The sequence below is a fragment of the Athene noctua genome, chromosome 5 (assembly GCF_965140245.1).
Source record: "Athene noctua chromosome 5, bAthNoc1.hap1.1, whole genome shotgun sequence".
NCBI lineage: Eukaryota > Metazoa > Chordata > Aves > Strigiformes > Strigidae > Athene > Athene noctua.
Genome location: NC_134041.1, coordinates 47,056,763 through 47,083,776, shown reverse-complemented (window position 1 = coordinate 47,083,776; position 27,014 = coordinate 47,056,763). Strand labels below are relative to the sequence as shown.

Sequence of the window (27,014 nt, the reverse complement as noted above, 5' to 3'; positions counted from 1 at the left end):
CAAGAAAAAACATGTTTACGACAAATGAGGGGAATCTGTGACCTCTTTGGCAATCAGGCGGCCATCCACTTCATTGTAGGAGCTCTTTATATCTTGGATTGTAGTGAGAGTTGAGCACATGGCATTGATTCCAAAAGAAATCTTCTCTTCTGCCACCAGAGGTGTAGGATTATGATCACTGTACTGGTCCTCACCTAAAACAAAAGAGACTTTAAACCTCTGAAGGAACTTTACATGCTCAACATGTGAGATGAGAGAGAGGCAGATGAAAAACAACTGGAGGAAATGAAAATTTAGAAAGGAATTTGATTTTGACTTAACTACAATCAGAAAAAAGCCTTCATCGTTTGCAACACAGTAAGCACCACTAGGAGATGTGCTTGGCTTAACTCCTCTGATTACTGCTTTGTGTAGATCCTACATCCACTCATGAAGTTCAGAAAAGTCGAGAGTAAATCTTTCTGTGTCCACACAATGTAAAAAAAAACCCCACCTTTCTGGGCAAAGAAAACATTTCAGAGGCCATGTTACCAGGAGTTTTCTCAGGGGTAATAGGAGCAAGTATTAATGTGGAAGAAAAAGGACAGAGGCAAAAGTTTAGAGCTACCAACTCACAACATATGGGGAGCTTCCATAAAGTACCAAGTTCAGCAGTTTAATGATTGTATGAAATTATCACACGCTTTTTTTTAAAGAATTTTCGATTCCTGCTTACACTTGGAAAAACTATGTGTACCTTTTTTCAAAAATACATCTTGTATTTCTGACAATTTTATAGACTGGGATAAGTTGATTTATGAAACTGTTTACTGGTGATGGTGCAACAGCCCTTATAGGCAAAAAGAACTAGCACATATTCCTCATGAAGATTAACTAGAAGCAAATGTCCCAAGACTGTGTCACCTATTTCTCTTCAGGAAAGGCTTTTGGCTAAGCCTCCACACTGCTGCTGATGATTAGTGAGAAGCAATGAGACACTGGTTAAGATGGGAGACAACACCTCTTGAAACAATTCAAACTGCCATTTGCAACAAGGTCATTAAATCCATTCAAAGGAATAAACTATAATATTTTGGGGGTTTATGCTGAAACTTTTCTTAAGTCAAAATTTCCATTAGGAAAGTTTCTGTAGATGTTTTGATGGAATAGGGAGATGTAAGGTAACACCTCCCCTCTCTGCTGTTCCCCACCCTCGAAACAAGACAAAGAGAGGCAAGGGAGTGGGAAGAGAGAGACTGAGATATCATTTCACAATGATGAGATCACATCTTGTATAGTGCCCTGTGATTTCCCTACATCAGGGCATTGCTGGAGTCAGATGGCCACAATCCATGGTTAGTACTGAAGTCCAGCTGAGAAGACCAGTGTGCAGAGAACAAGCACTCCAGACTTCAGAAAGACTCAGCACTTCAGAAATCAAATCCCTCTGACTTCTACTGATAATAATTTTATTTTAGGTCTGTATTTTGATATAATTTCTCTTTCAACAACCCCCTCCTATGATTTCCTTAGAGATTTTTTTTTCATCTAGATAGACAGCATTCTAAAGGAGTACTTTCAGCCAGTCTTTTCACTTTGCTTTGGGCTGGAATATCACCAGATGAGATTATTCTTCTCTTTTCAAATGGGAGATGACCATCCCATTTCATCCCAAGCTCTAGTACAGAGGTGAATGCACTACTTGTTGAACAAACAGTAATCAATAACTGAAATGTTTTGTCTGCCTGTTTAATAATTGAAGCTAACAGTATACTTGAGTTAAAAAGCCTCTTCATTAAATGGAATGTAACTTATTCCCCTACTCCTCTCTCCAGTGTGCTACCTCCTACTCTGCAGCCATTTGCAATTAAAGATGCTGCTGCTTTTTCTGCCATGTTTTATCTGTAGCAACATAAATGCAGAACATCTCAGTTAAAGCTGCTGCTTCAGTGTTTATCCAAGAAGTGGCAATCTTACATCCCCTCAAGAACATGTTATCCCTCTTTACTCTCCAGCTCTCTCTGCTGCTTGATTCCTGCCCTTCTTTTTCTGCCCAGATTACAGTATGTTACAAAATCCTTGTGGTATCTTACTATAATCTTGTAGGACACTCAGTAACACAGAGTACCAGGCTTTTAAAGTGAGCTCTAGGCACAGTTCGAATACTAATAGCAGATTGTAAGAATAAATAAAAAAAACCATTGCCCTGACAGACAAATAATGGTGAATATGAGAATTATGACATACCTTGGAGCTGTACTGCTTGGAAACTGCTACAATACTGTGGGCCAAGCTTATTAATCACCTCCATGGTTTCCACAGAGATGGCTTCTTCAAACAAATATGTAGGGCCAAGGCGCCAGGTCAAGGAGGACTTCTGTTTCCAAATTCGAGGAGTAGCTATGTACCCATAGACATCAATAAAGGAAGAGGGCTCCATGGAAATAAAGCTACCTGGTAAAGGCTGGAGGTACTGCATCTGCAACAGAGGAAGAATTCACTGAGGGGACCCAATACACTTGGGGTGCTTTAAAGTCTTGTCCCTGGAAGTTACTGCCTGCCACCTCTTTCCTCAATGAAGTCTCAGTCAGCTGTGCAACACAGTTATCAACTACTGTTTAGAAATTGGACTTTCAGAAGTATCACAAACATAAGCATTTTGGAAAGTTCAAGACTACTTTTTGTTCAAAAAAAATTTCAAGTGTTGGCAAAGAAAATCCCTATCTTGACCCCAGATTTTTTTTTCTTGGTATAAACTTCATAACTCAGGCTCTAACTTTCGACACAGAAAGCCGAGTTACAGATTGCACCTTGTACTAGACACCTAGAGAATTAACAGTGTCCAAGCACATCAGTTCGCTTCAGTGAAAGTGACAGTTTAGCAAATTTGACCATTTACTTTTGGTCTCAAAATAAGGATTCCGCCTCCTAAATTGAGTCTATTATTTTATTTAAATGTGGACAGGTCTAATAGGGAGTAGCTGGATTTTTTTTTGGTAGAGAGAAACTATATTGTATTTCAGGGTTTAGCCCTGCCTTTAAGAATTTGCTGTTAGGATGAGACACTCCTAGCATTTACTGATCTCTGACTACCTAGATGTAGAAGACAGGAATGGTCAATATTGGGAGGCGGGACTTGAAACTTGAGTGTACAAGTATTAGATAGTAACCCATCTCCACCACACCCCTAGCTCCACCACCCAAAAATAGCTTTTGGTATTGTTAACAACCTTTGTGCAATTCTAATTTCTTACACAATCTTTTCTTCACCCTACACATCAAGATGAAAGCTTGCATCATGTCAGAGACCCCAGCACTGGGACAACCTTTTACTTACTAAAGGCTTGTTTTATTTATTATGAGCTGTTTCACTGTATGTTAAATATATTTGCTCTGAATTCTTTAATCAGTTGCAACGCTTAGGCTTAGTTTTATTGATGACTTTCAGTCTCATTTGAAGGAAGCAAATTAAATTAAATTTTCATTCCTGAAATGAATATAGGTCCCAAAAGGCATTTAGAAGACAGATCATTTTTCTCAAGTATGGGAAAGAGAATATTTGGAATTAAACAGGTTGCTTTTACAAGGGAAGTATAAAACACACAAGTGAGCTTTGCATGTGTTGAGACTGATTTGAAATATAAGAACTAGAAGAAAGAGAGCAAGGTTACAAGTTTCAATTAATAAAAGGACTCTACTCAAAAACAAAATCAAAAAAACACCACACCAACAAGAGCTGCAATAGAAATAGGGTGCATTTTCAACATTTCCAGCCTGCAGCATTCAAAATCCAAAAATCAAATCTCAGAAATGATTTGAGATTAGCTTCAAGACCATTATCATAATGATAATGAAAATATAAACCAGGGGCTCTTCTCATTTATCTTGTATATTAGGAACCCTTCAGGTGCATTTGGATTGCTTTCTCATGGTATCTCCTGCTACCTGAGAAATTTACCATTTGAGAACTGACTCCTATGCAACACAGAGATCATAAGAAATGGCACATTAGGGGAAATACCAGCTACACCAACATTTGCAATGAAATACTGAGTTGATAAAATTGAAATTTACAAATTTCTCCTAATTGAAATATTCATTTAATCTCTATTAACTCAAAAAAAGAAGTATTAATTTAATTCAAGAGCTATCTCACACACTGCACAACTAATCCAGTAGAACATCGATCTGTTCCTGAATTCTTAGAGTGCCACTGAGAAGAAGGCCACTGATTCATCAGCTAATTGTTCAATAGGTATAACAGGCAGATGACAGCTTGAAACATGCCAGTGTGAGATGCTTGAGGAAATTCCATCAGTCTTGAGACTCCTGCAAAGAGCTGGCCAGTCAGAGAAGCTTGTTACTCCATGATCTTTCCACTTTTCCAGGCCTTTCTTCAAAAACGAAGGTTCCCTGCAATCACCTTTGCTGGTTTTAGCCTAACTTGCAAAGCACCTTCCGTTTAGGGTTCTCTGGTCACACTTTATTGTGATATAATTTTACAGCTGACAACTTCTGAAAATTTTGAGTGTAAATTGAGAGATCCTCAAAATCACTAGCCAATTCAGAAATTTTGGCCTAGGGGTACAACTCAATTTCATCATCATAACCCTGAGCTACCTGCAAACTAGGTAACCCGAACTGTCAGATGAGTGTCACCACTAAAAATTGCCCTGCATGCTGACGGGGTAGAGGGCAACTAGTTCAAAGCATCAGGATAAGCTGATACCATACTTCCGAAAAGCAGCACAAACACACCCTGGTTTGTATGGATTTCTGACTCCACTCATGCACAGCATGTGTTATATTTGCAAATCAGCATGCTTTGAGTCTCTCAAGTTAATACTGAAAAGTCATGGTGTATGTGTACTAGGAGATAAAAATGAAAAGTAATAAAAGGCAAATGTGAAGCACAAGATCTATGCAGAGAGCCTCTACCTTTGCAGAGCCAAGCATCTGACCATTTATATAAGCTGACACAATGCAGTTCTTCTTCGCTTCCTTAGCAACTGTCACTGTGAGATGGTGCCACTGGCCAGTGACCAGCAGCTTGCCACAGCCAAACTGGACTTGTCCTGGAAATGGAGAGGAATTTAGGACCTCACCCTCAGGTTCCATGACATCTGTAACAGCAAAAATAGGGGGCAGTCAACAGAAAGTCTCTCACATTCCCCTGCCTCTGGAACACAACTATCAAATGTGACATGAAGAACAAGTCTCTCTGGGTATAAAATGACTTGGTGCTATCCTGTTCAATGTCTTTAAAACATTCCCTGAACATCTATTATCAGAACCTGAGACCTGCACAACTCTTAATATCCCTCCAGCATACAATGTGCCATACTCCCAAATAATACCTGCTAGCTGCCTCAAATGCTGCAAAACTGGACTGAACCAGGATAAAGCCAACATATTCTCTAAGAAGAGAACCCATCAGGATATTCATTGAGCTAGCTGACACAGAAACAAATAACCTAGTGAGTTCATGAGATTATACAACTCTGTACATTAATTTGTAGTTTTTATTTAAAAAAGGCAAGCTGGGATTTTTAACATCTTCTATGGGAATCAGAGCACTCACAATGTCAGCTGTGCTTGAAAAATCCCAGCTACTATTCACACTCTGTTCCCAACCTCCTCTGCAGTACCTACTGTATTCAATGAGAAGAAAGGGATAAATCTCAACAATGAAAAAAGATTAATAGACTGGCTTGATAGAAAACATTCTAAAAGTGAGGAGAGGAAATAAGCTGTTTGATTACGAAGCTAAATCACTCCCAAACTTGGTCCAACTCTCCAAACCTGCCTACTGCCACACAGAACAGGCAGGAATGAGCTGGTTCAAGTGAAGTCCCCATAACTGCACACAGCCATATAACCGACACTCAAAAGTTTTTCTTAGAAAATCTGTAACTTTTGTCATATATTCCAGGCCACAAAATAATTCTCAATGCCTACAGCAAACTTGAAACTGAAATATCACCAAGAAATATAAACACAACAGGCTGTCAGAAGAAAACTGAAAAGTCTTATTAATGTCCAGGGTACTTATAAGAAGAGGAATTTATTAATGAAAAATTCCAGATAATCAGAGGACACAGGCACTGCAGCCAGACTGAGAAGAGCCTTACCGAGCAGCTGGAATTCCACTTCTTCTGTGGAAATGACCAAAGAAAGGTCCTGCGGGACAAAGCTTACTGAAAAGCAAACAAATTCTTGCTCTGTTCTTGACATGTGTCTCACAACCGTGAGGAAACGGAGTGGGTGACTGTTGTGCGCCAAACCAAACTTGCTAACTAGAAACCAGCAGGAGAGTGTCAGGCCACTTGAGGGAGGGAACATTCTGGTGCCTGCAGACAGAAAACAAAAAGGCAGTAAGGAAGTTGGTTTCCCTGCGCAGACATTAGCAAACTGCTTCCTTATTTCATTTGTAGCCCAAAGCATGTAAGAACCAGCATTAGAATGTAAGGTTATATTTCTGTTCTGTTCTATTAGATTTCACTACCTATCTTCAATATCATAGAGACCACACATATGAGTGTGTGCACAGGTATAAATGACCTAAAATTGACTGATGAGAAATGACTACTAAATCTCTATGACACGGAGTTCATCAATTGGGATGCACTGAACCAGAAACAAGTATTTTCAAAGTTCACATAATTCAGGAAGCAAGAATTACAGCCATTTCCCAGTTCATCCAATAGAGGATTTTGATCTATAGCAGAATCCTATTTCATATTAAGTGACAGTTTCTATTCCTTCTGTGGGAAATTACCCTAAAATCTGGTGGCTCTTACTTGTTAAGACTGTTTTCTTAGCAGCCTGCTTTAAATTAGTATTTCTAATGTTAATGCTAATGCACTACACTATTAAGTTGCATTTGATACTGCATTTTGGTGAGCAGTCTGAGTTATACAGCTTAGAGCTGGAATGGGACATAGAGACAGAAATGTATTGAAATACATAGCTTATTTGCTGCTATTCTTTACAGATGCTGAATGCTTTCAGTAGGGCTGAAAAGTCAGTGCCTTCGGGAAGCTTCAGTTGAGTCAAAGTGTTTACCCATGCCAATTCCTCCTGAGACAGATTGCTCTGCACTGGGTCCCATGACAGTGGCCAAGGTAGGGAGGTATAAACACCTACAAAAAACAAGCAAGCACCCATTCATCAAAAAGGTTAAATCAACCCTCAGTGTCACCAGTGACTTAATACTGCAGAATCATGATAGCAAGGCAGAGCCTAGTCTATCAGCAATAAGACAATAACAAAATAGGTTGGCAACATTGCTGCAAGGAAGGCAGCAATGGGGCACAAGGATTGATTAAGATGGACAGAGTGGTGATCGGTTGCTGTTTCTAGAATAAAGATTCAGAGACTGCAGAGCAGGTGAAGAAAAAAAGCAAAGCAGCAATACCCATATCCTTCCATGGACATGTCAAACTCCACAAACGATGGAGCCAAAGAAGTGCTGCGAAGCTGGAAGTTTCGAGGTGATGCCATGGAGATGAGACTCATTGCAGTCCGGAGTGCCAATGCAGATCCCTTAGACACCCAAGAAGAGCTGCTGACGGACACAACTGTCTGAGGATCAGTTTTATTGTCCACCATGTCCTCTTCTGAACCTATAAGATCAACATAGTGCCTAACCAGATGGGTGTCTGCAATACTTTTTTCAACCAGAGGCTTTGCCTGTATTCAATTCATCACTGCTAAGAACTGCATGCTCTTCACATAACACGTCCTCAGCAACCTGCATAAATCCTCAGCAATACACAGAAATATTGCACTGAAGGAATTTCAAAATGGAAGGCTGGCAGGAGACATGAGCTTACAGAAGTGATAGCCATGTTTTCTCCTCCCATATCTTCAGGCAGCTCCAAACTTCACCTCTAGTAAAAAAGTTCCTGACCCACTGGCTCCATTTTTCTTACACACAGACCATTCAATTCTGCCATAACAGAGCAGTTACAACTAACATGTGGAACTGGATCTCAAGAATGACTGCAAAGAATATAAGACCCAAATTTGTACTATGCTGTATCTGGTGTTTCATAGGCATCAGAACAGTTTAAGCACCAAATACTACTACTGTAGCCTTTCACCTGCAAAATATGTTAGAACAGAGAAAGACTTGGATGGAAAATGGCCTGTATAAGCTAGGCAAACTACTAGGATACCCTAGGGATTACAAGAAGCAGTGCTCTTTATTCACATCTTTATTCTATTTCTAGCTATAAACCACAGGGAAAACATTCTGCAAACTGAGGAGATGCTCCCCTTGGTTTGTGGAATATGATTAGTATTTTTATACACCACTTCCATGTCTGATCCAGAAAAGTCCGAGTCTATATCAGCATCTGGCTTGAGTACATGTATTATAATTTGAACCCTGCTGGTCATTATATCAGCTCTCAGTGTTGGTCAAGTACCACCCAACCTGGGCAATACCCAGTCTAAAACATCCAGGCACACTCCACCTTCATTGTGACTGTCTTGGAGCAACCTACTCCAACTCTTTCCTGTCATTACAGACACATCTATAACCCTGTCACTCCATCAGCAACAGGCTGTTCATTGTGTGCTTACCTTCATTCCAAGCTGGATTAGCTGAATCACTCCTCTGACATGAAAGGACCTTGGTTTTGTTTGTGTTGGGCCTGGAAGGTAGTGGTGGAGAACCTCCCAACCAAAGAAATTGCCTAACATAAAACAAACAAACAAACAAACAAAAAAACAACCAAAAGAAAGGAAAACAATCAAGCCAGACACTTTGGAGTCATAGTAACCATGCAAATACAGATAAGCCCTCTGGAGACCAACCTTCTTACTGGATACCAAGTTTTAAAGACATCCTAAAACAGAAGGAATGTTTTCCATTGTATCATCACAAATATTTGTTTTGCTTTACACTACTGAAAAAAAAAAAAAGTTTATTTTCTTCAGCAATACTTTTGAATATTACTAATTTTTCAGAGAAAAATCTATGGTTTGTTTTGGGTTTTTTTAAGAAATTCTGTTCTATTTTTGAGTAAAAGAAAACCAAACTTCCACTGCATATCCAATTTCATCTGCATTCTGATCTCTGTCAGATAGTCTAGGTAATCTCATGCCTAACATTTGTTAGCATTAAAGAAGAAAGTACACCCTCGAAGTAGAAACAAAGACTGAGAAACAAGACTACATATTCTATTTGTGCATCTTTCATTGTTGTGGATCTCAGCTAAGAGAAAGTCACTTTTACTCTTCAGAAAACAAACTTCTCCATATGAGCACCAGGAAAGAATAACCCTAGTTTTGCAATTACTTAATTAGTGACCATTCATAAATAGCTTTACAATCCCTGCAGAGAAGATGCAGCAGAACACTACAGACTCACACCATCTTCAGTAAGTCATTCCCTACACATATCCTGTGATCAAGATGTAAGCAGCATTAACTGAGACTTGAAACAAAGGCTTCGTCTTGCTGAATTAGAGTACTACACAAAGTATCTAATTACTACACACACTTTGCAAAAAATTTGTACCACTAAAGCAAATTGGTTCCATTAGATACAATCTGATACCTTAACACATCTGGCTCAATAGCCTGTGATGCAAGTTTCTCAAACACTCTAGTGAGGGGCAGATGCAGTGGATGACTCTCATTGCGGAAGGCATCCTGACAGGAAGTTATGATGGCACTCAGCAAGCCAGATCCACACATCACCTGGCGGCTCTTCTCTGACCTCACCAGGGACTGGATATGATCAACCACAGCACATTGGATTTCCTGTGAAAGCTGAAATGGACACAGAAATTAAATCAGTGGGATGGAACTAAAACTGTACATAGTGACTGATGGTTGTTTGGTTTTTTTTAATTGTCAAATCTCTGTTTAAAAATCTGGCCCAGAAAAGAAGCCTCTAAGGCCAGAGGTTAAAGTGCAACTGCATGGCTGTTCTATAAAGCTCCACAGTTTGAAGAGTGTGTATATATCCATCTGAGTAGCTGCTCGGCCATCCACATCTGAGTTTTCCTGCCACAACACTGGCAGTGAAGGAAGAGAGCAATCAGCTGTCATTTAAGAGAAGGGACCACCACCAAGGGCAGGGTATTAGGCATAAACTCCAAGACCAACACAGTAACTCAGCATATATTTAACATTAACCTCATGGAGAGTCATACTGACATGATCTACACTTAGTTCTAAAAGCACTGTTCTTAAACAAAACTGTATCTTGCAATGCCATGAAACACTCACTTAATTTTAAACATTTCTCTACAAGTTTTGCTGAACTGAAGCTTTACTCTATTGCTTCTTAATGGTCTTAAAGAAGTATCTCAATTCTCATAAATTATCTTTACAGCAATTTGTTCCCAATTAGGAATGGAGTCTACTCCATTAACCTAACAAGATTTCACACAAAAATTACTGTGCATCACATATTTAAACACAAATCTTACAAAGACAAACTGTTCCCTACCCCCGGGAGCTCTTCAGCTTTCTTATATGTTTTTCTAGGAAATATCTATGCAGACTTTTTAAAAAAGAACAACAATGATGGCAGACACACAGATCAGGATATTGGGATTTGATTTTATAACATGAATGAAAAGCACCTTCACTGGATTCAGAATAACCTAGTTTATTATGTGTAAAGAGGAATTCAGCTCTTCTGCATCCAGACTAAACAAAACCAGGACAGGACAATTTCAAAGTCAACAAGCAATTTGCTTTCAACGTGCTCAGCAAACAAAAGCCCCACTTGCAATACTTAGACAATAATACTAGCACATCAAACATGCGTATTGTTTTTGTAAAACTCAACTACTATTTTTGATGTCTGATGGGCAAGTTTTCTGGATAGCGTTTTCTTCTCTCTGAATGACTTTTCATTCCCAGTGACACAAGTTTTGCTGTGCATTTCCTTCCGTATAAAAATCATCCACCAGACTGAGATATTCTTCAGAGACACTTACAGTGTATCACAACCTCACTCATGACTTTTGGGTTCTTTTAATTATATTTTACTCCATTTTTGACTGGATAGGAAAGTAGATATATAAAACCATGAGAAAACAAAGAAGGACACAGGTTTTGACTATATGAACCTACTGGTTTACTTCAAAATAAATCCAATAAAAGCATAATGGCATACAAAAAAATTGATTGTTTTCATTAGCTTAGCAGCTTTGTCAATACCAGTACTGCCTTGTTTTGAATAAAATGTGTTGCTTTCATGGACCTTAGTTCCAGTAAAATGAGATTTTAATGGAAATATTAATGGTGGCCAAGAAACCAGGTTGTATGTTTCTATATGCATGGATTGATTTTCCTAACACATATAACTTGCACCATGAATCAGGATATTGAAGGTGCAGTTAGAATGTAGTTGGGCTCACAGCTCTGCCTCAGATTAGTTTTAAGGGCAAAATGTCACCTAGCAATTTACCCAGTCTGCTTAAGTAGTTCCCAGATTCTTGCTCCTAAGAGCCCATAGTTTCAAGACTTGGTATCTGAATTTAATTCCCTGTTATTAGTCTTCAAAATGATTATGTTACATTCAAGATGTGCAAAAACACTGAACCTTTGGCAATGTGGGTTCACTGCAAAAGGATGTTAATTTCCTTAGGTTTAAGAATGATACAGCAATAATTCTGTGTGCAATTGCAAAAAGCAAACTTACTTTTCAATCTCAGAGCACCTCTCACTTGAAATAGATCATTAGAATTAACTTCCTAACATATCATAGAGATTTAGTTTTACTAATTTAGAAATCAAGGCATCAAAAGTAGCACTTTCAAAAAGTTGAGTGACCTAGGATTTTAAAGTCATGCTTTCAAAAGAAAGTGTACACATCCATCAGCTTAAAACCCATTGCCTGTAGAGTTTGAGTTGCTTCTGAAAATCATCCGTACAATTTTTTTCCCTTAATGTTATGTAAAATAAAGAATTCATAAATTTATGACTCCTCAAATTCCTGATGCACAGTTCCCAGTTGCCAGCACGTTCCCATTCTATTACAATATTTTGCAGATTAACTCTCACCCACTGACCTTAACAAGTAAAACTTAATTAGCTGACAGTTTATATAACTGGGTTTTAAGAAGTTGCAGAATAACTTGTGTTCATGCATTCTTTACAAGTAGACAGGGAAGAAAGCACTATGAACTGTGTGAACTGTTTCTACTTAAATGCCCCACATAAATGTTATCACCTCCATCAGGCTTTTCACACTTCCCCTTGGTACAGCTTGTGTGTAAGAGAAGCTACCGAGTTTTCCTCCCACCAGGGCTACTATTGTCTTCTAGAGAAAATACACTAGCAAGTCTTGACCATTTGAAGTCAAGCAACAAAATCTCTTTGTAATGTTAAGAAACCTTTTGCTAATTCTGGTGGTCTGACAGACCTCTTGTTCACCAAATTACATTCAGTTGCAAGATTTTTTTCCCCCACAGTATTAGCAAAATGCAGTGTCTCCTCATTTTTCTAAGCTACTGTGCAGTGCTATAATACTATGTTCAACAGACACCTGAGAGAAAGGCAAAGCTGTCACTGTGTGCCACATTATAAAAGATATCATTACATGATCTTTGGCATAGTTAGCCACAGATTTTTGGCAGATCTCCTGTCTCTTCAATCCAGGGTATGTTACCAAGATTTTAGTGTACTGTCTGCTTTTTAAGGAGAAAGTGGACAGCAAGAGAAACGGGACAAATGAAAGAGCAGGCTGTGGGGTTGGAACTACAGGAAGAAAATTGCTTGGTCTGTATAAACAGTGAAAGCTTCAGAAGTTGGGTTGATCAATGAACAAACAAACTTCTTACTAAAAGCCCCAAAATAACCTTGGAAAAGAACATGTAGACAGGCTGTGCATTTTCTTTTAAAAAAAATGTTGTGCTGTAACCAGGCTCAGCAAAGAAAATCCCCCAGGAGCCAAGGCTGGAGCAAAGCCTGAAGAAAAGTGCTCAGGGGAAAGAGCTGACCTTCAGCCACCAGTGCAGGCTGGAGGATCCACTGCCAGGGTGTTTCTAGTCTCCTTCCTCCTACCAGAGTTCTGTTCTATTCTCCTTTCCTTTCTGCCAAAGCCTTGGCTAAACAACACAAAGGGAGATGAAGTTCTGGCCAAATACCTGAAGAATTTCCTTGTGCAGATAATGCAGTGCAGTAATTTAGGAATTCACTGTGATATTAACAGTTACATTAGCAGTGACATTAGTAATATAAATCTAAAGGCAGACAAATCTCAAATGTTCTGTGGGCAATATGTAACTATGTCGGAGACCTTTTCAGTTTAGAAAGAATTTACATTTTTAAGTACAAATACTTGGAAAGTGTTACGCTGTTAACATCTACAGTGAAACAACTAGTTTAGGCTAAATTTAACATAAGGATAAAGGTCTTTTAAAAAGGTACAGAGTGCTTATTGATGCACAATGTTTTAGTTTTACAACAGTGAATATGACAGCAGTTCATCGTAGGAGAGACATGGATAAAAACAGAAAGGACAAATCCAGCTGTGGAAGCAATAATATTTTTTAATAAAAATATAGGTAATTTACATAATTAATCAAGTGAGGATTTTTTTGGTCTGTACTCACAAGAAACATACCAGAATGATGACACAGAACTGAATCATGGTTTGAGTCTTAAAAGTCATAGTTCCAAATGCCAGACAAAGATGAGAGATGTCTGAGGGGAAATTTCTTTCTTTTGGAGGTAGAAAACCCCCTGTGAATACCCTGAGCCACATTTAAAATGGATGTTAACCTGTCTCGCTTTACTTAGTTTTTGAAACATGCGACAATGTCATCTTTCATCACTGAACAGGCAGCATATTAATAAAAGGGAAATCCACCTTGTACTTGGTCAAGCTGTATACAGTCTGATAGGAACTGGCTTAGTACCAGTCCCATGGATGAACATGAACAGTATCTTCTAAATACAATTTACTGACTCAAAGACTGTCTCTTAGGGAGTTTTAAGGCTTTAAAGCAAATTTACATACCCATATGACATTCAAATTATTTTTTATCATACCTAGGAATGTCAGTCATATACTACCACAAATGTATTCTCAGTTTTTAATTGTCATTCTAGATAGTCAGAAGAAAGGGCTGAAGTGTAAGACCACCTCGTTTACTGTCTGTTGCTGTTTTTTCTATGCTGACAGGCTCAACATTGCTTCTGCTTGTTACTCCTTGGGTCTGACAAAGGTCATTGAGAAGCTACAAATTTGACGGGAAATGAATATCATCTCTGAGGGTCAGAATGAAAGTACCTTAATTTTACTGAGTTCAATTAATGTTTCTGTAAAGCAGTGCTTCCTTGTTGGCATTTCTGTGAAAGCAAAGGATTTGCACATGACCCGAACTGATTTCAAAGATTTTCCCAGATTACTTCTAAATACCTGGTCTTAAAAGATCTATCACAACACTAAACCAAGCAGATGAATTACTGTCTGTTCTTGACCATTGCTCCTAAGAAGTGTACTATTTGACTTAGTCTTAAAACTCAGAGCAAGAATCCCCTTCAGATTTTTGAATGAAAGTCTCCAGTAAAAAAGCTTCATCCACAAAGAAATTATTTAATCTCTCATATATTTGTCAAACACTGTTGCACTAAAACTAAAACTAAAGAATAGTACCCTGTTTGGGACAGAATATATCTATTCAAGATAAATTCCTTCAGTCATTATCCCTCTACCAAGTAGGTCCTTTTCACTAACCATTAAGGTCCACCTTTTGCATCAGATCTTGCCTGACTCACATGTTCCAAGTAGCATCTCATTGCACAAGGGTTCAAGCAGTGGTATATGTTATGATTAAGTGTACTAAAGTCCGCCTTTTTGTGTCACTCACTGGCAGCACCAGTGAGCTGCCCAAGCTATGGGACATGAGTTTCCATTCATTCTCTCAACCACTTTTAAATATAATTATCTAGAAAAGTTCTAATTTTCTTCTATCCCTTTTGTGGGTCATTTAATGAAAAACTCTTCAGAACATGTGTTAACTCCTAGCCACAGTCTGATTCAAGACCCTGCATAACAGTGGTCCCATTTTACCTAAGGCAATCCTATTCACAACAGCAATACTAAACAAGTACTATCAGTAATCATTTCTTATTGACCAAGAGAAAAGGAGTAAGAAAGGAAGAAAAGATGAACGCACTTAAATATATAACTGAAATTGCAGGGACTTGTGCTCTAGTCCTTCATATTTTTAAGAATACTGCCATCTACTGAGGGACTGAGAGGCTTTCTCTCTCATAGAGCTCAGCCCTAGAGCCAACTCCGATCGTTTCTTGATGACACTCTCTCATCCAATTAACCGTTCTACTTGTTTTTCAGAAATTAATTACTGTAATTAACAAAATCTCACTAGTTGATGGCTTGGTTCTGCTACACAGAGTTGGGATGTGCCAGCAGTTAGTTGCATTCCCACCTTCCATAACTCTGGATGAACAATCTGGTTTTATTTCAGTCCCTCCATATGTACTTTAGCTGTATTCAGACCACATAGCAGATACAATATAGGCAATATGCTTGTTCAGAGTGGCTTTGTGTATGGAAGGTTTGACAAAGCAAAGCAGATTCTAAGCTGCATTGAAAGTTTATGGACCATTAGGCCTAAAGAGCCAGACTTTTCTGGTAGCTAGGTCTATTAGCAATATTTTAAACAATTTTCAAGGGACTTCTACACTTGCGCATTTGCAGTAAATATTCTGGGACCAAGACCATGCACTGCATAAAACAGGTATAGAAACAGTCAAACTGATAGCCAAGAGCCTTTGTTGTTCTTGTATCTGTTGTCTCAGTGAAATTTGCACTGTTTCTCCCACCAGTGTTCTAGGTAAATTTTAGTACTTCCACACCTGCAAAGTAATTCTTGGAAATGAAGCTACAGAAAAGGAGCAGACACTGTTTAGATGACACTTTGATATGTTCAGACTCACCTGAGAGTGTCCTTCTTTGTACAGCTTTGGCAGCAACCTCACCATAACACAGACAGCACCTGGATGTACAATGGCACAGTCTCTCATTTCTCCCCTGAAGGAAAAAGACACATAAGACTTATCATAATTATAATTAAAAACAGCAAAGAGGGTCCAACAACGTTCCTGTGGAGTACAGCATTAAATCCTACCAGCAGTAACCAGGCTCAGCATTTGAGACTAAGCAAACAATACAGATGACCTGAAACAGCTGGAAGCCTCCTTAGAGTAACAAACACAGGACATAACCTGCTATGAGCTCACACCTGCACATTCAAAGATGTGCAGCAGCCTCTTGAAACAAACTTTGCCTTTGAAGGCGCTTACAGTACAGAAAACAGACAACCAAAGGGATCTCCCTGATGCATCAGCCCAGAGTTAGTGTTATATTTTCTATTTTCAAGCAGTTTGTAACTTTGGACAGACAATAGCTTCAATACTTTCAAACCATAATAGCAATAAGCACAGGTGAGAGAGCCTTGACAAAATCAGTATGCCACTCTTCCCTTCCAGCACCAGAATCTGCCTAAAGTAATAAAAGGAAGTTAAACATCTGTGCTTCCCCAGCAGTTTTCATTTTTGCCACATATCACCTTCGTACATTCAGGCATGGGAAGGAACTGAGGCATCCAAGTTACCACAGAGATCTGCTTATCCCATGATGCAGTCTAGAGGTCAAATATATCTCAAAGATGAAGCCACAGCATAGCAGTAAGTCAAGTTTAGACACTGCAGGCTTGTCATGTTCAGTGTATCATCAGCAATTCTGGGTGCACCTCTAAACTGGAGTTGTGATGTGCACTGTCCCAAAAAACTGTCCCAAATACATCTCATGAGAAAAGCAAAGGCAACATCTATCAGCTGTAATTTAACTGAAAAAAAATAAACCAATATGCTTTATGGACGATATAAAACAAAGGGTACAAGTAAGACTGAGCATAAAACAACCCCCAAACTTTTACAAGGGACCTAAAGAACGGTAAAGAGGCTGTAATTAACATGTTAACCATTTCCAAAAAAGGCTCATCTAATATATCCGAGCAGCAAGTAATGTGTAGCACACTGCCACACAGTGACAAATAATTCTTACTGCACCCTCAAGAAATACTTTCACAGAAATCGCTCATCTGCAGTATTTTCTGTGTAATGAATCAAAATCATATCTGGTATAAATACTTACTGCAGTGGCTCCAGTGTGGACACATATACCTGTACTTGACGTGAATGTGGGTGAGTTTTTAAATGTCAAACAAGAAAAAAGTACATGCTGAAAATATGCTCTCCTCTCATCTCCCCCACCTTTAAAGAGAAAAATCCAGACCAAACAGAATCAATAGAATCGAAATTTCAGTCTGTTTTCCTGCTGCAGCTGTGCTCCCTAGAGCAAGTTCATTTTTAGCCTAAGCTGATGTATTCAAGGACTTCCCAAACTTTTGATTTAAATCAAACTTCCATCTCTAGCACTGTAAAAATACATTGCCAGGCAGTGTGTCCAGTTCTCCTAGGACACAGCAGTCTTCCAGAAGACTTAGGCACTGAAGAAATACGGTTTCTTCCGAACCTCAGAATCTTCCTTCATATAGAGAAATATAATGTGTAGTAAAGGTAAAATGTAAGCTAACAAAATGTGAGTATCAGAAGACAGTAATAGAAAGTGATCTTTTAAAAATATATAAAATCATGAAATGGTTAAGACATTGCCATAACTAAAATTAGATGTTTTCTTATTTTTGAGCACTGCCTGGCAGGTTTAGCACTCTTCAGGGCTGTTAAGAAGGAAGAACAAAGAAGAAAAATCCAGAGGTACTGAACTACACCTCAGCTTCCTTGCCAGCACTGTACACTTGCTCCACTCTAAGAATATTATATAATCCTTATCTCCAGTCTTCTCTGTAGTTTTCCAAGAGGCCCTCATTTTCTAGCTTGTCTTTGTACAAAAGCTGTCTTCATGTACCAACTCCCCAATCTTGCAAATATCCCATCTCTCCCACTTCTGCCTCAGACCTATCCAGCCAGCCCCATGATTCCACTCCATCTACCCCACCAATATCATGGTGTGAATCCTAAACCCACTTTGCACTGGGTTTTTACTACTTAAAAATAAGACAAATAAGAGGGACAAAACGAGATGTTGCAAAGAACCTGAAGAGCCATTAGCACAGTGAGTCTCTGGTAACAGCGCTGCAGCAGCCATTCTGCTAGGGTGGGCATGAAGAGGGGCTTCTTTCCCAAAGAGATATCATCCTCAGTCAACATAGCTTGCAGCAAGGTATCTCTAATCACCAGGAGCAAAAGGAAAAATAGAGACCCCATCTGTCACAGAAGGTATTTCAAACATTAATGCAGGAGCAGGAACACAGAGGGCTGTTTTTCATTGGGAATGAAAGGGTCGATTCCCCTGTGACTCAGCAGCTTACAGCATGATTGACCACAGGACAGTGTAAGGGGCTAGAATATTGTCCAGTTAAAATGCTGATATTCCTGTGTCTTAGTCACAGGCTCTTGTGAGATCATTTCCTTTCCCCCTCTTTGAGGATGTGAAATACATGTTGCAGGATGGGGCATCACAGGCCACCTACACTGACTGCTTTCAAGTTCCTATTTCAAGCTGAAGCCTTCTTCGGGAGGAAGTGTGAGCGTGGAGTACCGCTAAGAGGAAGCTGCATCAGGGGAACCACAGGCTTGCAGAAACTCTGGGAACGTGATTTCTTATTTTTATTTTCAGAAAATTTACTTCTGGAAAAGGATACAGGCTGTGGGACCTAAAGATTGACAGCTTGATGGTACATGTTCCCCTGCTGTGTTTGCATAGACTTCTGGACACTCTCCAGCCATCTCTAGCTAATCTGGCTTCCTTTTATGCCTTCAAATCCCAGAATCAAAGCAAACTATCCCAAACCAGACACTGTGAACTAAATGGATCCCAATCTACATGATTAATTTCTCCACAAGCATTATTCATTCAGTTTACTGCACAGCCTCACAGCTCAGCAGGCAAAACAACACAAGGACCTAGGAAGACTTGCTTTATGTTTCAGATCTAGTATCTTGAGAAAGCAGAAGACAGAGACACACCCTCCTGAGCACTAACCTACTCTTGCTCCCTTATCTTCCCTGAGCCTCTCTTATACACACAATCTAAAACTTCTCACAACCACCACCTTCCATACATCCTTTGAACATTGACCCATGTTCTCCCAAATGGGGCTAGGAAGATCTACTTTGAAAAGAGTATTCATTCCTCCTGAGCCACCAAGTCCTCTCCCCAGCACTGAGTATCTAACCAGAAGCTTCCAGTGTAATTTGAAGAGTGGTGATAAGGAGCAAACATCTCCATAACTATTTTTAAATCATTTGCACAAGGAACAAATAAATCTACTGCAGGTTCTTCTAGTTGCTTCAAACAGGTACAACTATGACCAGACATACTGTCTGCCTTAGTACTCAGGGAACAAAAGTTCTGCCAACTTCAGTGACTGGTAGCTACAAGTGGCAGACTTAATGACTTGGTCTTTAAACCTGGAAGATGACTGTGGAATAACCTAGAATAAGGGCTGAAAGAATCTCAGTATAAACTTAGCCTTTTTAAGCATAACACCAACCAGAAACATTTTCGAGAAAAGGACTGAGAGATCCAAGATAAAGCTACAGACACATGAAGGGGCAGAAGATCTCACAAGCTATGAAATGCAAGTTATTCAGAATTGATTCATAGCTGACAGCCATGTTGATTTCTGGCATAGCCTTTCCTTCTTGCAAAGGATATATGTTTTGATATAAATCTTCATTATATGAGGAAGGCAGCATTACTATTATTTTCCAATTTTCTGTTTCAGCTGGATGAGTAAATGAGTGAGAGTGTGCGTGCCTGGACACACGTGCATGGGGGAGCATTTAAAATAACTTAAAATAGTTTTTATTTTTAATGTATCAGGTGACTGGAAACAGCTTTCCACATAATTGAAAAAGTCAAAATTGATGAGGGCAGATTCAAGCAGAGACTAAAGCTTCAAGTCCCAGCAACCCTTTCCTTAGAGGCCATTCCTGCTCCCACACTGCATGTGTCAGAACCTTCAGCACAAACTCTGCAACTGTCAGGGTTGTGTGTCCCACTGCTCCACTGAGCACTTATGCCCCAATATTAACCATCATTTACCTTTCAAAGTGAGGTGATTTCTGCTGTCTGGAGGCCTGGTATTTGGGACTGTGGCACTGATTTGTTTGTTCTAGGCAGGTTATGTCACAGACTACCTCAGTTTACTATCATACAAAACACAGATACAAGTCTTACTATTGTATCTCCTGCAGTAAATAAAGACTTACTTCTCTTCAGTGTTTTGCCATAGCCTATAGGCAGAGCCAGGTAATTTGTTGCTTGGTCTTTTGAAAGCAACCAGATGCTCTTCTTGAGATCCCTCCTGGTCATCCCTTGATGCCTCTCCCATCTCTGGCTTTCTCTCCTTGAAGTAGCTCTCCACATGAATGGTTCCTTTGACCATGTGGTCAAGAAAATGCAGAATCCATATGCAGTTCTTTAGCCACATTGGGAAAGGTTCTGAAGAGCAAAAAGCTGCATCCAAGAATTCTGCAAACGTCCTTGTCTTCTCAAGACTTGGACCGATTTGCCATTCCCCTTGTGCCCAGAAGCATCCAAGTGACCCGAGATCTTCTGACATCTTTTCAAAGAGACCATTTCTCTGGAAGAAGTTGCTGTTGACAGGGTCCAGGTGCAGGGCTGCTGTTATCCCCTGGAGCGTGTAGAAAACAAGCTCCAATATGCAATTCTGTCCAACTGCTGTCCACAGCCCAGATGGAGGGTCTTGCAGTGCACCTTCCATGTCTGAGAGAAGGGACAGGAGTCCATTGAATCCACTGCAGGTTCTGAAAGCTGAATGGCTCTTGGGACTCTCCAGTACTCTCAGGAGTGACTACAAACATTGGGAAGAAAGGAGGCAAAAGAAGCACTTAAGCCAAGGGATAAAGAAGCTTTAGAACATTTTAAAATTCCAAGTCTGTACCAAAATTATTTCACAGAAATTTCACTCTTTGAAGAAAAAAAAATAATGGTCAAAGTAAAGGTCACCACTGCACAACTTTTCTCCTCCTCTCTTCCCCCATGTACCCAATGAGTCAAATAACCAAGATTTGAATGCACCCCCAGGAGCAACCCATGGAGTCAGCCTGACAGGCAGGGAATAGCGCTCACAGGAATTAGCAAAGAAATCAAATTTCACAGAATCATTCAGGATGGAAAACACCCTTGGGATCATCGAGTCCAACCATCAGCCCTACTCTACAAAGTTCTCCCCTACACCATATCCCCCAACATCTCATCCAAATGACCCTTAAACACATCCAGGGATGGTGATTCCACCACGACCCTGGGCAGCCTATTCCACTGACCACTCTTTCCATGAAAAATTTTTTCCTATGTCCAGTCTGAACCTCCCCTGTTACAGTTTAAAACCGTTCCCTCTTGTTCTATGGCTAATTACCTGTGAGAAGAGACCAGCACCAGCCTCTCTACAATGTCCTTTCAGGTAGTTGTACAGAGTGATGAGGTCTCCCCTCAGCCTTCTCCTCAAACTAAACAGTCCCAGCTCCTTCAATCGCTCCTCACTGGATTTGTTCTCCAGGCCCTTCACCAGCTTCGTTGCCCTCCTCTGCACTCACTCCAGCACCTCGAGATCTCTCTCATATTGAGGTGCCCAAAACTGGACACAATACTCCAGGTGTGGCCTCACCAGTGCAGAGTACAGGGGGACTATCACCTCCCTACTTCTGCTGGTCACGCTATTTTTAATACAAGCCAGGATGCCGTTGGCTTTCTTGGCCACCTGGGCACACTGCTGACTCGTGTTCAGCTGCTTGTCAATTAGAACCCCCAGATCCTTTTCTTCCAGACAGCCCCAGCCACACCTCCCCAAGCCTGTAGCGATGCATGTGGTTGTTGTGGCCCAAGTGCAGAACCTGGCACTTGGCCTTGTTGAAGCTCATCCTGTTAATGTTGGCCACTGATCCAATCTATCCAAGTCTCTCTGTAGAGCCTCCCTATCCTCATGCACATCAACACTCCCACTTAACTTGGTGTCATCTGCGGAGTTACTGATGATACACTCTATGTCCTTATCAAGATCATCAATAAAGATGTTGAACAGAAATGGTCCCAACACCGAGCCCTGAGGAACACCACTTGTGACTGGCTGCCAGATGGATTTAGCTCCACTGACTGCATTACATATCCTAGTTAGTTTGGCCAGAAGTAGTTTCAGATCTTTGGCTATTCTTTCATCAGTCTTCTCAGACTCTCTCAAGAAATCTGCCTTTGCCTTAAATAAATGAAAGCAGAGATTAAAGTATAAATAACTTCATACAGAAACTGAGAAGAAGAAGTCACAGCTCTCTATAGGCAAGTCCTCCTACAGCCCTGAATACACGAGGAGCCACACGAGACTTTTGCTCACATGACTGCGCAGACCCCTTCCAAAAACGCAGTGACAAAGGATGGCCCAAAGAATACTGCCAGCAGCAGGCTCTCCTCATTAAGAAAGGCAATAATAATTCACTTTCTCAGCATTTGAAGTTTGCACTACACTTTGGAGGAAAAAAGCCATGAAGAGACAGATCTCAAGATAATGAAGTCATTAGATTTTCTCTAACTTCAGTGGGCTTAAAGCAGGTTGTAAGTGCATATTACACATGCATAAAAACCAACGTACACTACCTGCAAAATCTGAATGCTATTGGCTTGCCATTTTAAAACAAATGTAAGAAAAGTTATTACGAGTTACAGTGGTAGAAGTAAAATTACTGAGAAAAAGAGTTTGCAAGGAAACAGTCTACTGTATAATCCATCCCATATTTTGGGGATGTTGCACAATTCATTTTGAAAATATGATGGGGGGACCTTTCAGATTTGAGGCTGTATCTTTTCACATTGGAAAAGGCTAATTTTAAAGTTTCCCAACAGATATCCAGTGAAAGAGCTTCACTTCACAACCTGCTGAAGAGGAACAGTTTTGAACATAAATATATCTCCCTGTAACAGGATCTAGGACTGTAAAGAAAGAGTTAGCAGAACTGGAGGGGGAGGGAGAACTCTATTAGTCATTCAATTTTGCATGATAATGTATCAAACCAGGCAGAGACTTCAGAACAGAGAGTAAATTTAATAACTCAGAGTTGAAGTTATCAGGATGGCTTTAACACATTTCAGAGAAGGTCAACAGTAACCACATTTCCTTCAGCTCTAACTCAGTTAGAATGTAATTGCCTATGAGTTAGTATTCCTCTGTCTTGAATCTATGAAACTGATGTCTGCTGGAAACCCCCTAACTCAGTTAACGTTAACAGAATTTATTTCACATTCCATTATTTGTTATTCCTCATAATTGTCCACGTGCTATGCTGGAATACAGCAGTGCTAATTGCATTTGGGCTCAGGCTTTAACAGCTAAATATATATTAGCAAATCAATCTGAATTTGTGTGTAATACAATCACAGTCCCAATGGTTGTAGATAATAAATTCATTTGCTTACATTATGTTTTAATACAGTTATCATTTGTCAAAATTAGACACTGAAACCGCATTCATTTTCATATTAGTTTGGACACTGTACTCAACTTTTCCACAAATATTGTTAAAGTTTATATCTTTGATTTGAAACACTAAACTTTGTCATATTTTGGGTTTTTTTTAAAGTAACATGGTTCTTTTATTACAGAATATTCTGCTATATTGTGCTGACAGGTGAACTCAGTTCACACTTGGTAGAGAAGGTTGAAATTTTAAATCAGTGCTTACAACACAGCTGCTTTTCCATTTGATGCCGGTGATCTAAACCAAAGTAAAGCACACTCATTCTTTCTCCTGCTTCATTGCTTATGGATCAGACCCTCTATAAACACAACAGAGGATATGAATAGTTCTGATTTCTTCCTCCAAACATTCGTAAGACTCCTCCTTTCCATCATCTCACATCTCTTTTTCCATGACACTGGTGTATGCAAGAGATGACAAAATTAAGGACAGTAAAGTTTCAGCCCTGGAAATTTATCAGATCAAGTTGATCATCTTGTGCCTACCCTGCTCCTTCCAATCTCACTTGTTTGGATCTTCTCACATCCTCCCTCCACATCAGTCTTCACTTGCATTTACATTTTTTCCTCCTTTCTCTGTCAAGTTACATAGAACTATTCATACAACTGTGCCCTTTGCCACTTCCATTTCCCTGTCCTGCATTACTATTCAAGTCTCCAAAATACTTCACAATCTGATACTTAATGAAGGTGTTGACCACACACACATCACTAAAAATTAAAGCATGCAATTTACCAGAATCAGAAACTGGCCCATGGCTCTTTTTTCTTCTGTACTTACCTTTCTGGAAAAAACCACAGTGCTAGGCATGAGATTAAGAGCAATTTGCCACAAGCCAAGCAGTTTCCAAGAAAAAAACCACCCAAGTGGAGAGCCACAATAATTACCTTCAGCAGATCTAGTTTCAGCTGCAGTTCCCCTTGAGTAGAAGAACAGAGGGCCCCAATAATAATGCTCATATATTCTTCATAGTTGATGACTGATAGCTGCTCCAAGATGCTGAGAGTAGCACTCCTGTAGCACTCATCATCCAAAAATATCTTAATATATGGCACCATTCCATAGTCCTTCAGAACAACTGGGGACAAACACAGTAACATTTGTTACTTACTATCCTTTACTTGTAGTTTTCACAGACAGATTTCCAGTGTTGAAGTGCCACATTTCTACAAATACAGCAGAAGAGGCAAGAAGAGCTGGTTATGCTAAAGATGATGTAAAATGAATGGCACAAGTACAACTAGGCATAAAATGACTGGATGACCATGGTTTCTAATCATCAGAGATGACAGCTTCCCAATAAAATAATGAATGCAAAGGAAAAGATGCCTTATTAGTTTACAACTTAAACTTCTCTCTCATTTATGAAGAGGACTGTTTGATAGTTTATGATAATATATTTGAACTGTGTAAGATGCTGCAGTTGTGATGATTCTAGGATTCAAGAGTGAATTAAGTGATTCCAGTATTCAGAAGAGTTCACTTCTATATTACTATGTTCCACAAGATTCCCCACACATACAGCTCTTAAGTATGCCAGTGCTAAATGTATGAGTCTTTCTCAACATGCATCTGATACCATCAAGATTTCAAATAACAGATACCATGGAAGAAAACTGGATGAACAAACAATACACAGAACTCTCACACACAGCTTTGTTTTCCACAAGGTGGTTCTGTGTTTTCCATGTAAACACTTCAGGAGTATCCACATGGATGAGGGAAGCAGGGTGACTACTGGGATAAGGCTCATTATGCAGGATGAGAATATCTGTGTGCTGGATTTGGCGGGGGGGTGGGGGTTGGTAGCAGGGGAGGGCTACAGTGGTGCCCCCCTGTGAGAAGCTTCTCAAAGCTCCCTTGGCTCCAAGTCAGACCCACCCCTGCACCAAGGCCGAGCCAGTTAGCAACAGTGGCTGTGCCTGGCAATAATGTGTTTAGGAAGGGGAACCTGGGAAGAGGAATTAGAGTTGTGTGGAGGAGTTGCAAGGAGGACATCTGTGCAAACACTGAGGTAGTGGAAGAAAGGAGCAGAACTGGGGGAGGTGTGCAGGTACAGAGCTCCCCTGGAGCCCAAGGTGAGATGGCAGGGCCACCTCCCTGCCACCCATGGAGGGCTATGGTGAATCAGAGACCCACCTGCAGCCTGTGGAGGACCCCACATCGGAGCAGGTGACTGCAACTAAAGAAGGCTGGTACTCTGTGGCAAGAAGCCCCCACTGTTATAGGTAGGCACTGGGAGGATGGCTACACTCCAGGGGGACCACACCACGGCTGCTCAGGAATGGCTGTGGCTCATGGGAAGGATTAATGTCAGAGAAAGTTCATGGAGGACTGTCTCCTGTGAGGGGAATCACACTGGAGCAGGAGAAGAATGCAGTAAGTCCCCCCCACACATACACTGAGGAGGAAGAAGCAGTGGGACTGGCTGCACCCCCCCATTCCCTGTCCCCATGTGCTGCTGGGGGGAAGGAGATAATCAGGAGTAAAGCTGAGCCCAGGAAGAAGGGAGGGGCAGAGGAAAGGCGTTTTTAAGATGTGGTAATGCGTCTCACTGTCCTACTCTGTCTGTTAAATGGTGTTGTTGGTTTTAGTGTCTGAATTAAATTTATGTTCTTTTTCTTCCCCTAAGAAGTGTGTCTTTTGCCTGTGATCATAATGCATAAGTCATCCCTCCCTGTTCTTATCTCGATTTCCAAGCCTTTTGTTTTATTTCTTCTTCCCAGTCCTGAGGAGGAAGCGGGGAGTGAGCAGCTGCCTGGTGCTCAGCCCTCTGAGCTCAAACCATAGCAATCTGCCATGTTTCTTCCTGGGTAACACTATTATCTCTACGCTTCTAGATTTTGTTCTCCACTTCTCACTGAAGCAAAAAGTCATAAAATCTGTTGGTGCTCCTTAAGAGGCATTGTGGCCACTTCCTACTAATATCACAAAGGTAATGCAGTCATATGTCATTTCTTACCAGTGTTCCTCACAGACCTCACTGTAAGGGCAGCCACCATCTTCAGCATCACAGTATTTAATTCCTTCTCAGTGCTTCCTTCAAGACCAACCAGATGGGTTCCAGCTGTCAGTATATTAAAAGTTGTAATACAATTTATACAGGACATGTTTAACTGTAGCTAAAATATACTAAACCAAAAAGGAAAACCATTTCTCCAGCAAATTCTATTTTTCTCTTAAATATTACTTACAGGCTACTTGAACCCTAAAATAAGCAACAAAATACAGACAGGGCATTGTCTAGTCATCAGAGTCTAGTCTGGGATTCGGAAACACAGGTCTAATTCTATGCTCTGCAGCCCAGCTGTCCTGCATAACTATAGGCAATACTGGTAATAGTGGTGTTTCCACTTCCCAACTAATGCAGAGTTACTTGTTTAGTGATACCTTGTAGGAACACACAGAAATAAAAGAACATTACAGATTATGAGCAGTGAAGTGGTATTATAGCA

General features: G+C 40.1%; 1 protein-coding gene across 2 annotated transcripts in view; it reads right to left on the bottom strand.

The window, feature by feature from the left end:
* Window positions 1-27,014, bottom strand: part of WDFY4 (WDFY family member 4) — a 145,414-nt gene that overhangs the window by 98,641 nt on the left and 19,759 nt on the right. For both annotated transcript variants that reach the window (XM_074908354.1, XM_074908353.1), the window contains exons 10-21: window positions 26,522-26,626; window positions 24,447-24,637; window positions 20,281-20,885; window positions 15,919-16,012; window positions 9,548-9,762; window positions 8,569-8,681; window positions 7,397-7,604; window positions 7,045-7,121; window positions 6,111-6,329; window positions 4,918-5,102; window positions 2,227-2,458; window positions 43-194 (exon numbers count right to left, since the gene is read on the bottom strand). In XM_074908354.1, coding sequence (XP_074764455.1) covers window positions 43-194; window positions 2,227-2,458; window positions 4,918-5,102; window positions 6,111-6,329; window positions 7,045-7,121; window positions 7,397-7,604; window positions 8,569-8,681; window positions 9,548-9,762; window positions 15,919-16,012; window positions 20,281-20,885; window positions 24,447-24,637; window positions 26,522-26,626 — 2,396 coding nt within the window. The remainder of the gene's footprint in view (window positions 1-42; window positions 195-2,226; window positions 2,459-4,917; window positions 5,103-6,110; window positions 6,330-7,044; window positions 7,122-7,396; window positions 7,605-8,568; window positions 8,682-9,547; window positions 9,763-15,918; window positions 16,013-20,280; window positions 20,886-24,446; window positions 24,638-26,521; window positions 26,627-27,014) is intronic.